Here is a 13510-nt window from a genome sequence, read left to right as displayed (position 1 = left end):
AAATTGAAGAGGGCTCTATATGGACTTAAATAGGCTCCGTGGGCCTAGTATGAAAGGTTTGAAAAATACCTTTTAAGCCTTGGATTCACTAAGAACGTGGCTGATCCAAATCTCTACTTCAAGGTAACTAAAGGTGATATGCTAATTATAATTCTTTATGTGATGATCTTTTGATTACAGGGGAAGAACATCTCATTAATCAGTGTAAGAAAGATTTGGCTTCTGAATTCGAAATGAATGATTTAGGAATTTTTCATTTCTTTCTTGGTTTGGAAATATGTAAGAAGTCTAGTAATATCTTTCTACATCAAAAGAAGTATACTATTGATATTTTGAAAAGATTTGGAATGTGGGACTGTCAACCTATGTCTACACCTATGGAAACCAACCTTCACAAGCTAAAGGAAGCAAGTGTTGAATCCAAACTAGTTGATCCAACCTTATACAGACAAATAATTGGCTCCTTGATGTATTTTGTAAATACTCGGCCTAATATTTGCTATGCAGTAAATGCATTAAGTCAGTTCATGTGTGAACCTCGTAAGATTCATGTTGTTGCTTTGAAGCATATATTGAGGTATCTTCAAGGTACTATTGGGTATGAATTTAAATATGAGAATACCAACTTGGAGTTACATGGGTATACTGATTCTGATTGGGCCGAAAGTGTAAAAGACCGAAAAAGCACATAAGGATGATGCTTCAGTTTAAGATCAGCCATGATTTCTTAGATCTACAGAAGGCAAGCTTATGTTGCTCAAAGTTCTGCTGAGGCAAAGTATATTGCAACATATATGGGAGCTAGAGAAGCAATGTGGCTTTAGAAGTTGCTTTCTAACTTGTTTGGTGAACCTATGACACCTACCACTATTCACTGTGATAACTAGAGTTGCATCAAGTTATCTATGAATCTGGTAATTCATGATTGATCTAAGCATATAGAAATTTCTTACCACTACGTAAGAGACATGGTGGAAAGAAGAGCTATTCAATTAGAATATATTAATATAGGTGATCAAACAGCTAACATTCTCACCAAGGCTCTCCCTAAAGTGAAAGTTGATCATTTCAAAAAGAAACTTGACTTGATCGAAATGTAAGTTTATGAGATTAGTCTCAACTTTGTAAATTTGTATTATTTAAATAAAAATGGTAAAAGTGTAAACTCTTTTGTCATATGTGACTCTATGACCCATGGGCCTACCCTATGTTCATTATTTAAGGTGACAATCTTTTATAATGAAATATTGATTCTAATAATATAAGGTGATGACTTTATTATTATTAGATTACTATCATAATGAATATCATGTGACTTGATATCTATTGAAGATATCAAGGTGACAACTTTATTATTATTAGATTACTATCATGTGACTTGATATTCAAGGAAAAATCATGATAGTTATAGAGCATGTTGATGGATATCATATGACTTGATACCTGTATACACACCATAACTAGAAAGAATATCATAAGACTTGATTTTCTTATATATATCTTGAGGATATTACTTTTCATATAAAGAACTTATATATATGCACTTTGTCTTCCCTAGCTAAGAGAAAGTGTTAATGCATGTAGCTTCGATCTGACATTACTGTGATAAGCACATACGTATGTATATACACACAATAGCATGATGCACACATTGTTATGCATATATGCATACATATATGTGGTTGCACCTTACATAGTATGCAACCGATGTGATATGTGTGTGTGTGTGTGTGTGTGTGTGTGTGTGTGTGTGTGTGTGTGTGTGTGTGTATGTTCCAAGATCATTAAGGAATGATCAAGATTATTTTTGGTTCCTTTGATGTTTAGATCATGATCGATCTATCCTTTATATTGGGTCGCAAATGTGACAATTGGTTATACATTTAATCAATGTGTTTATGACAATAACTAATCATGAGTATTAGTTAACAATGAATGGGTGTGAGAATGAATGTCCATGTTTCCAATTGGAGACATGGCCATTCATCCCCACACCCCTTCTGTTGGTATTTATCCAATATGCCCGATGTAATCTTGGCATTGAAATCTATTAATGCAAGCACTCCAAAAGGATCAAAGATAATTTTGAGTTTGATATACTTCATTTATGTTATTACTGCACTAACGTTTGCAGATTTTGGAAGTGATTCAAAAAATTGGTGTTATTGTTTGTACCTGCAACAAAAATTCTGCAATCGATTAAATCTGGTAATAAACTTTACAGGTTGAGATATTCTCTCCTCTCATTATGGGAGATTAGAGAGCCTTTTATCTCACCTTATGTAAACTTACCAAGTATACCTGGACTTGTCCATAAAGTCCTACATTTGTTGCATACTGGGAAGGCTAGTCAATCTTAACTCCTACCTTCTCACCTCTACTTGGTTATCTTAATATGCAAGGCAACTCTTTGTACATTTTAGTCTTATTTTGCATAGTTCTAAGATATGGAAAGTATTTATTTCACAAGGGACCTTACTTGTTTCCAATATGGTATTAAAGCATACTTATAAATCCACTTCCTTTTATGCTTGATTTTGAGAGGATTATGGGCATAAGGCAAAATTCAAAGCTTGTTTGAGCAAAATGGATGTCACAATCACACTCAAAACCCTTGTTTTCATACATGACACTCTTATTTTTGGCAATTGCTAAAATTTGTGTTTTTAAATTCACATTGGTTTTTTCAGTGTGTCTTGTTTTGTGCAGAACCTATTTGTGTGCGATTTTTTTTGCAATTATATTTCTATAAAGAAAATGCAAAAAAAAAAAACTTTATGCTACCTATGTACATAGATGTGCAAGCATGTTTTGTGCAATACTATTGGGCACTACTCTACGTAAATGTTGCGATTTGTAATGTGTATTACTTTATGCTACCTATGTACATACATGTGCAAGTATGGTGTGCAATAGTATTGTGCACTACATTACTCTCTTTTATTCATAAGGAAAATGACCTATTTTGTTTTTGATCACTCAAAAGTACAATCAAACTTGCCCAAATCAACATCAAGTGAATACATTGTCAATTTGTAGACTTAATTAGAGCCCAATTTGCATGTTGATATTATCATTACATTATGATAATGTCGTCACCTAACTTTTAACCTCCCTTCATTGGTTTTTTTTTTTGCCCTCAACTTCAACGGTCCATATCTTGATCATATAGAGGGCTTTTTCAATGTTTTATTCTCTGTACATATTTCTTTGTTCTCTATCCAACTGTTTCAGTCATTTTACACAATAATTTATGGATTTTATCAATTGGTTGCTTGTCAAAGAACACCAAAATCCCATTTTTTCAAACTTTAAGAGGCTCCTTTAGTTGTATATAAACACACTTTATGATACCATGTTTTTTATTTAATCTACAAGTCTTTTCCAAGTCTATGCAATGGCAATGTTTATTTTTCAATACAATAGTCTATAATACAAATTTCAATTGTAACTTTTTTGAGGCCTTCACATATTTCATAAATGCCCTAAAAATAAAAGGTCACATCATTGTATATTCTAGAGGTCTAAGTTTTTGCATTACGTAGGTTTTTATTTTATGTTTTTGTTATCTTGTTGAAGTTTGAAAGACAACATAATATTTGTCTTCTTTGTCCACATTTGACATAAAACATTCATTAACTCATTCTCCAACATACATTTTTGTAAATGCATTGATATGAAGTGTTACAAATTTGGTTTTCAATTGGTTTGCCATCATTGCACTTCCTCATCAACATTAGAGGAGGAATCATGACTTGTACTGCTATTGTTTTCTATTTTAGCAGACCAATTTAGGAGCCTTGTAATGTTCACATATTTGCAAGGAATTAACATAGACCTGATTTTTATCTCATACGGGAGATTCTTGCAATAGATTATTTGTGAGATTTGTTACCACCGAGCACTACTAAGTAGCCTACTTTGTGACACTTGTGTTTTTTTATTTGTTATTTTTTATCATCCACATTAAACATCAAGTACTTCTAAGTAATGTACTACATAACACACATACTTTGTTGTTTATACTTTTTTATCATACTTATATTTCTTGATCTACATCTTCTAGAGGTTTGTTGATCCCAGCATACACTTGCTCATCTTTTGGAAAAATTTACAATTCTTGACATGCTTCAAGAGTTCTTCCTCATCATGTTTATCTTTACATGGGCATTCTTGTAGAAGGTTTTATTCCTCTCTTCGAGGGAAATTCCATTCCCACAATATACTCTTTGATTCTTAGTTTACAAAGGATCTAAATTTGTACATTGACTACCTTATCAAGCCATGTTTTTGGGACGCGTCTTGCATCTAATTAGCTTACTCCCTAAAAGTTTCACCTGAGGGAGGGTGTTAGTGTGAAAGAGTGTTTTACCCAATGTTCCATAACTCACGATGAGTCATGCAAGTTTAGGCATGTTGTAAATCATAAATTCTCTTGGCTAGTTTATATGCCCTGCCAACATGACTTGTTAGGTCATGGGTCATCACCCCCATGACTCGTCGAATCAACGAGTCATGCCATGACTTGTTGAGTCTGATGGCAATGGCTGACATGGTATCTATGTTTTTTAAGTCTTCTAATTTCCTCACTATCAAAAACCCTTGGCTCTCAAGATTATTAAATATTATCACAACCTCTTTGACATGGTTGCTTCCCACTTGGGATGGAACTTTGTATTTATGGGATATTAAACTCTTTCCAATGGCTATGCAGTTTGTCAAGGTTTATAGGATTTTTATCACTAGTTTCTCAACAATTAATACTATAGATGTCATTTCTTTCTTCATTCTACGATTTAAAAGTTTGAAAACCACTACTGTCTATCTATTTCTCCTTGTATCATGCCCTCTCTTCCCTAACTTTGCATCTCTAAATATTTATCTATTTGATCTTATTCCCATAAGACAACCTCTATATACTTATGTGCACATCTTGAATTATCTTTAGTGGCCTGTGCATCTCATACAAACTAGTTTCACCCTCTTTAATACAATGAGCAACCTTGGAAGCCTTTCATACCAAAGAAGGGATGACACCCAACATGTAATTCCCAAATCTATGACTAGCCATAGATATAGCTTTTGGTAGTAGCACTAGAGAAATCACCCTTTACAACTTATGACTAGCAATGGCTGAACATTACAAAATGTGATGGCTATTAGAATGTGACGTATAGCCTTCAGTTTTATATGAAGTTTTTTCAGAAATTTGAGTTATATAAAGGAACAGATAATACATAGTTCGCTGATTCGTTTTGCAGTTTACATTCACCGATCTTCATGAACATGTGCAGGACATAAGGTATAGGAATGATTAAATAAACTAATGTGCACCCATTATGGATGTATGTTACTGTATGTGACCAAAGCTTCTATTTGATGATGCTATAGTGTCTTTAAACTTTATTCAATAATGGGTGTATGAAACAAGTTTTAAATTGTTAAAAATATCTCAATTTCAAGGTTTTTTTTTCATTTTGTCGAGTCAACCTTGATGAGTCATAGTTGAGTTCAAGTCATGGAACTATGGTTTTACCTACTTAGTTTGTTTTTAGCCTACTTGGTTGAGTCTTATTCTGACTATGATAAAGCTCACACAGAGGGTTGAGTTAACTTCTCCATGGAGTCTACTTGTTGCACATTTGAAGCGGTAGTCAAAGGTTGACTCTCACCTTATCTTTATTTGATTCTCTTTATATGCAAGACACCTTTTTATACATTTTAGTGACAATGTCAATTATACCATTTTGCATATTCCTCATTTGTGGTGTTTTTTTTGCAAGGGATCCTTGTTTCCCACAGAAAACCTACTTATAAATCTACCGAAGTGTTGCTATAAAGAGAAATTTTGCATGGTCAGAAGTATATAAAATCTTAACTGCAGTCTTAAGAAGCTCTTCACCAGATCATAAACACATTCCACAACTCAAAGCAATAAAATGCAGGATCTATCAGATGGTTCTAGAAGTTCTATTATATAAAATTGTATGTCAGCACTTCTGATGTTTCACTTCAAGATCAGGGACCAATGTTTTGTAAAGGCAATTGCTGATGGATACAAACTCGTTTTTATTATATGTTTACTGCCATTGAAAGTTTACAAAAAAATATGCTTCACCAGAAGGAAAACTAGCAACATAATGTAGTATTTTCCCAGATAGAAAATCTTTAAAGAGAAGGCAGAAGCACAACCCAATCAGGTATAGGGCAAAGGAATAACACAACTAGGCACCACTGACCACGCAATTTGCAAAAAAAAACAAATAAAAAAGATAATTTTTTTAATCCAAATGACAGTAAAATGAAAAAAATATCTTCTAAGTAATTCAGATTTAATATTCCATCCTGACAGCAATGCTTTGTGAACCGTACCATTAGATGTCATGCAGATAAATATACGATTGAACCTTAGAATAGATAGTGTGTATGCTACAATTGGTCACAAAATGTTCTGATTCCTTGAACATATATGATAAAAAATAGAAACAGTCGAACATAATTTGACAGCTACATGTTTCACCATATTGACATTCGAGTTATGTTTTTCTAAGCAGTTAAAGTCGATTTCTATCTAGTACTTAACTGATAGTAAACCATTTTTCGGTAAAACCTTGACTAGCCATCAGAATAGATACATGTGAATGCAGGGTTGCCTACCGATGAAAAATTCCAGATTATGCAAATGGGCTTCTCATTTTATTTTTTCTGACAATGCCCTTCACCGCCTATTTCTGCAAGAATTTGAAATTTGTGTGTAGCAGATTAGAGGTTAAAATGTGTAAGCCCAATCATTGTGGCCTTCTTAAATCTGCTTGACCAATTCTTTCACACTGCAGACAACCACAACTCCAAAATTTTGAACTTGCCAGACAAATTCCAAATACTCAAAATCAAACTAATACATATGATTTGAGTTTTGCTGCCTTCACCTGAAAGCACTCAAATGTGACATAACCTTAACTCTGGGAATAGAGAAAGATGAGGGGAAGAAATTTGGCCTCACAGGTTGCATACTCTCATTATATTTGACAATCTGACCAAACAGCTGTAGAGATTCATCAGATTGTTTTCCTCTAGACCTTAAATTTCTGTTTTCCCAAGAAGCAGATTGTGATGAAGACTCCTAGCATACAAAAGTTATATCCTGATTAGGAGAATGCATAGCAACGTAGAAATGGAAGAACATGATAAGCAGCAGATTACTCACAAGACATATTGACCTCTGTGCACCTCGTCGTCTCTTATTTGAACTGTCATTTCTGATAGCAATTTCATTGGGAGATCTGGAATGCTTGGAACTACCATTACCATCACACTGTCAAGTTCAAGGAGTATGTGAGGATGTATGTTACAGCCAAATCCTTACATGTACCACAGTGCATGCTAATAAGTTGACATAATATCACAAAATGCAAATACCCGTTTAGATATATAAGTTGTTTTTTTACTGCATCTTAAACCAATAGCATAATCATCATATTAAATAGATGCAGGAACAGCTGCAATTATGCTAGTATACAAATATTGAATCATAACTAATTACATATTATAGAAGTCTATTATACGGAAATGTGAGGATATTCAAAATTACGTCATACTGAACCAACACTAGTACATGATTTTCAAAACTATCAATCTCTCTCAATTTCTAGCTCATTTGCAGTGTGTATACTGATAGGTCAAAGTTTTAAAAAATATAGTCACAAGATCATAAAATTACAACCTACTACAGAAAACACACAACAAACATGGAGATAGTTTAAAATTGTACCGAAAAAAAGTTAAAACACATTATAATCCATTTAACCAATTTGATTTCACGCCTTTCTAACCAAGAAGATTATGTCATTTTAGAGAGAAGTTTGTCCCTCTAATTTCAGAACGAAAACAAGAAAGCAATAATCCAACAAACTAAAATTTAAAAGCTTCTACAAATTAAGCTTAAATTCAACTTGGAATAAAGACAAAAGCAAGTCATTTTTAATTAAAATTTAAGAATTGCAAGATACTTAAAATTGAAGAGTATATAGATATGATACAAAGGCAGCTCAACTAATATAATATCCATGTTGGCAGTGAGTGAAGGCAGTACAAGTAACAAATGGGACTGTTGATCTCCCAAAAACAGATGATGTAAGCTTAATGATGACAGCATAGAGAACGGCATCGAAATTGATATTTCATAAGCCACATTGAGCCCTATTTCTAACTTAGGTCTTGAATGAAGTGTGGCACAAAACAATTGGTACAGGCCCAACAGAAACCAACATAGGAACCAACAGCAAATGTTAAATGTAAAATCAGATTGTTCCTCCATATTGGGATGATCCTGAGGTCAGTATTATATATATATATATAGAAGTCTTAAATAATTACAAAATAGCGGGCTGACCTTTTACCCAAATTTTAGCTGTTAACCCTGAAGGCATATAAAATATCCCACAGTTTAGTAGAAAAAATAAGAACTGCTGAACTGAGAGGAATTTACTAACCTTCTCTAACTACACATGAGCCCTTTATAAGAAAGAAGACTGAGGGAAAATTTAAAAACCCTCAATCCAAAGTCAAAAAAACAACAGAAAGCTCCATACTGCTATGGCCATTATAGTATGCCTGATCATCCTAATAAGGGCATTTCAAGAACAGTTGTCAGCGGAAATGATGGCCACAAAGATCTTTAGATAGCAAGAGCCAGCCTATATTTTAATCACCATAAGCTCAAAAATGGATAACAAAACGTTAAACCAGATTGCCAATTATTATATGGTATCAATATCCAGATCTAAGTTTGACGCCTATCCCTCTTCCTCTTCTTTGGCTTGCTCCTCATACAGAAGATTGTATGGAGACACTGGAGACTGTTTGTGACGGATGATGAGCACAAGTGCTTGATACTTTTCTAACACATTATCGCATAGATATTCTCCCAGCTCTAATTTATGAGCTGATAAAGCTGAGTTTCAATTCTTCTTTGGCTAGCAGTACCCTCTTCAGAGCAGAGAATACATATAAATTGCCTGAGTTTCTAATTAAATCCTTTCTCTTAAAGAGACAACCAATTAGAACCTTACCAGAGTGGGGTCATATTCTTTAATGGCAGAGTTCAGTTTATTGCATGGGAAAAGTTTATCATCACATAGTTAACAGCGAGCTCAACAACAACAGCATTAGATTTTAACAAGTTCGTGGATTTGGAAAGAAAAATATTTGCCACTTGTGTCGGATAGAGGAGGCGAGGATAAGCATCCAGAATATTATTCCCAACTACACATCTAATTGCTTTCTCAATCCTTGAAAGCTGTATAATGAAAATTTTGCTCGGCATTTCATCAGAGAACTCACTGAATTCAGGATACTCGCTGTTCGAGATGGGCAAGAAGACTCGCTTGTTAAAGGATGAAATATCCATCCTTCTGGCAGTACCACCGCACCAAGAGATTAGGGTAGAACTGAGAAGCACCAAGGGATGAAAATGATGGAAATGAATGAGGAAAGGGGCAATTAATAGGAAAGGCAGGAGTTGCTATCTCGAGGCATGAGTCGCAGATAATAATGGGAGGGAGATGTAAATCTGTCCTGTAACGGGAATGAATTCCTCAAAATAACAAAAAAAAAAACATTTTCTGCATGAGTTACAAACTGGTAGCCAGTGACATAAATGCAAAGAATAATATCTGAGCATTGTAACCCCATGCAGCAGAGCTATGCCCTTAGCTACATTATTAGTTACTCTTGTTGCGTTGCAAGCTTTAACTTTGATAACAATGCTATCATAATTTCTGGTAACACAACCACATCAAATTTCAAAATACTATGGTCACCTCTTTTCTTTCCAACTAGGATAGACTTTATAGGGAAAATGCCAAAGACAGATCTTTCCACTCCTTAAAGATTGTTGAGTCCCAATCTAGATTCTTTTTTTGATGGACATGCATTTACTACTTCAGTTATAGACTTTTCAACCTTACAACCAATTTGATCAACATTTTATAAAAACCCCAACCTGACTGACACTACCGAAAGTATGTTATTTTCCCAGTTTTCAAAACACTACACTGGAATATGCACTAAACTGCCCACAACTAATTGAACAATTTCAAATAGATCTGGCAATTGGAAACTAGCAATTAGTTTCATTTACTTAAGCCATTACATATATACCAAATTTGCATCACACCCTCAATATATGGCTAGCAGCAAAATGGCCAAATTTTATAATTAACTATAATTGATACCAAACTGAATGTCTTGTAATTGGTGTCTATATTAATCTGCAACTTGGAATTTAAGACAATTCTGCGACAACATGATAAATAAAAAAAGAACCTGTGACTGTTCAGATCCAAGTCAATTTGCACAAAAATTGACATGCATTTCACGCAGCTCTGTAACTCCAATTGAGATAATGAAAATGTCTGTGCTCCTATCAAACTAGCAAGTGCCTCCACATAGATTCTGATTGCCTAACAGCAGCAGTGTCTAGAGATTATCAACAGGTCACCAAACTTGGCGATTGCAAACACAGAATCACACCCTCTAATGGTGTCTGAATTCCTTCAGCAGGGTGACACTAGAACTCACCCAAACTTGACAGGTGACTACAGCTCACAATAAAAAGCAAGACGGCAGCAGAGAATGTCAACAGGCTGCCCAGTAACACATGACCAGAATTGCAAATCAATTGCAATTCGATTTTGCCAATCAAGCGCAGACCAACTTCCAACGCTTTAGCAGAGATAGATGTGTCAAACAGTAGATATTAATGTGGCCTTTGACAGGACTTTCAGAACACTCAACGCCTGTAACCAGAAATCTAGGTGTTTGAAGAACCAATGAGAATTTATAGCAAAACTCTGAGAAATGATGCCAAACTCCAGACCCTAGGTGTCCCAAAGCATGAGATTTTTTCTTTAGCTATCAGCCCTCTTCTCAATCAACAGCAGAATATTGATAACCTCCAGCCAACATATATCTTCCAAGCCACAGTAAGTACAGTGATGGAAGATGTCAATCAAACTCCACAAATGCAAATGCAAAACCCTTATACCTCAGCAAGGGCACAAAAATCCACAAGTTCAGAAATGTCACAAAGACAACAAGCAAATAAGATAATCAAATAATTGGATGTCTCTTCCACTGAAATGAGCTCATATTTATAAAGCTTTAGTGCCAAAAGTTTCCAAAAAGACTCTACTCTAGAAACTGCAGAGTTTCCCAAAAGAACTCAGCTCTTAAAACTTTCCAATACCACTTTTTAGAACAATCTCTTTAAGACGTTATTATAAATAAGAGCTCACACCAATAATAACCACATCCATTGCAGGTGACGATCAACTCCCAAAGCCACCCACTACACTACCAAAAATAGTCTTACTAAAAATAGTAAGTCTGCAACTGAGACCCCCCAAATCAACCTGTCAACTCATGAGGGTCACTATAATGAACTGACTCAACCAACTGTAGGAACTTGCTAAAAATGGGGATAGTACACATTTGACAACCTTTGCCTGAAAAATTCTTATATTGCGTTACCACCAAATATTCCAAAGCACTATTGGTGGTGTGACTCTCCATACACTAGCAAGGAGGAAGGATTTGTATAAAATTGGTCAACTGGGGAACAAATCTCCAATATTATTTGGCAATGGTGCACACACTTCAGTTTTGACATAATACGTGACCAACACTTTTGACTAAATTGGCAGTTTAGGAATAGACAATAAACATCATCTAGTCGCTCTCCACACAGAACACATTTGAATGGCTCTTCTATGCCAAGTTTGGAAAGTCTTAAGCTTGTTAGGATTCTATTTCTAAGTACTAACAAACAGAAGCATCCAACCTTGGGAAAGATCATGTTATTCCAACAAAATGAAAATGTTCTTTGGTATTCTATTGTTTCACCTTATAGGAGAGCTATAATCTTGTTTAATTGTGTAATTACCTGATTTGGAAGGAGCCCAAAGTCTATCCTGCTTTGAGGAGGTTAATATTATTCTCGCATAGAGAATAATTTCTAACAAACTCTTTTCATTGTAAGGTTGTGGCGAATTATTGAGATTCTTCCCTTGACATGACAGCTCTCGATGCCATCTTTGTACACACGACCTAGAAGCAAACTCTCTTGTCATTTCCGTGCACTAGTGGTCGTTCTGTGTAACCTTGCATGTGTTGTCATTGTCAAACCTAAGTGTGTTGGCCTTCGACCTGCATCTTCCAGGTTTTTCACCTTCAACCTATCTAGGCTGGCATGTAATTAGATTAGTTGTTCGAATAGAATCTTCAATGTCTTGAGTGCAAAGGTTGTCTTGCTCATTGCGGTTGTTTTCCTCTCCTCTCCTCTTTGGTTTGCATCTTCATGTTCCCCGTACTTGTGTTGCATCAACACCAACATTTGGGCTGATCATGCCTGGGTGTTGGTTGTGCTCAACTTTCTTACATTTACTTGTGCCACTTCAGCATGTGTTTTTGTTATGCATGCTCTTTCTTGGTCGGGCTTTGGTTGGGTTCTGGTATGCTACTCCTAAACAACTTTGCTAGCAGTTTTTTTCTACTATTGTGGTCCGCTTTTGGTCGGGTTCTATTTTGTTGCTCCCAAGTGACATTTCTAGCAATGTTTTTCTTTGCAATTGTATCTGGTTCTTGTTTATGGTAGTGTTTTATGCTTTTTGTGCTTCCTCTATTCACTGATTCAACTACTATGTCTATCTGTTGTGCCTCTGCATTTCGATATGTCTAATTCAGACGAAGCCAACCCTACTACTCTTGGTGACCCTGCTCATGCCGCACCTCTAGGTACATTTGACAAATCCAAATCTGAGCCGTGCACGAGCTACTGGAATAACAATTGAATCTTGAAGATGACAATACCAAACTACAAGTATTGGTTGTAGATATGTCTGCCTCAGTTTCTAAACTGGTTATCAACAAGAATGGACTTTGTCTCAAACTTAACAGTAACCTTTCACATGAGATCAACAAGGATTCAATCATCTCGAAAATTAAAGCCAAACAATCAAAATTGTTATCTTCCCATGATAACCTCCTTACTGAAACAAAAAAGAGATTATAGTCTTGGGCCTTAGTGTGCAAAAGCAGTAGCAACAACAATGGATCCCCTTGTATTCCTACGCGTGTGGAGGAACTTGTCCATGCCAAGTTGGTGCATGAGCAAGTTCGACGGGCTCATGAACTCGTGTGTCTATAGTCTCTCCCTCTCTTCCACTAACCCTATTACTACTGGACATTCCTTTCTCAACAATCTACTGGGTATTACAAATATTTCACTAGACAGGGCTTGGATTGGCCATGGGGACAATCATCATTTTAGGGGACATTAATGCTTGGACCAGAGACTATCAGACACCACTCCACGATCATGGGTTTGATTGGGTTTGCACAACCAAGTCAGATCTGGATGCTTTGGGCTTGCAACAATCTTAAGAGAACTATCAAGGTTCCCTCGCTAGATATGGTCACCAACTATTAAAATTATGTGTCTTCGAACTTG

The 13510-nt window shown here is 35.4% G+C and overlaps 1 protein-coding gene across 12 annotated transcripts in view; it reads right to left on the bottom strand.

Annotated features, from left to right (window-relative positions):
• Positions 1-6381: 6381 nt before the first annotated feature.
• LOC149565194 (cytomatrix protein-like protein) overlaps positions 6382-13510 on the bottom strand; it is a 77306-nt gene continuing 70177 nt past the window's right edge. For 4 of the 12 annotated variants that reach the window (XM_089818732.1, XM_089818733.1, XM_089818737.1 and 1 more), the window contains 3 exons: positions 7208-7315; positions 6930-7123; positions 6675-6830 (listed from right to left, as the gene is read on the bottom strand). In XM_089818732.1, coding sequence (XP_089674858.1) covers positions 6803-6830; positions 6930-7123; positions 7208-7315 — 330 coding nt within the window. In that variant the 3' untranslated portion in view covers positions 6675-6802. Of the gene's footprint in view, positions 6831-6929; positions 7124-7207; positions 7316-13510 lie in introns of all 12 variants that reach the window. The other 8 variants (XM_089818738.1, XM_089818741.1, XM_089818735.1 and 5 more) reach the window with 7 other exon arrangements.

This window comes from Cupressus sempervirens, chromosome 3 (assembly GCF_028749045.1).
Source record: "Cupressus sempervirens isolate cs-2001-9-10 chromosome 3, ASM2874904v1, whole genome shotgun sequence".
NCBI classification, from domain to species: domain Eukaryota; kingdom Viridiplantae; phylum Streptophyta; class Pinopsida; order Cupressales; family Cupressaceae; genus Cupressus; species Cupressus sempervirens.
Note: the sequence above shows the minus strand (reverse complement) of the source record. Positions and strands in the feature narration are given on the sequence as shown.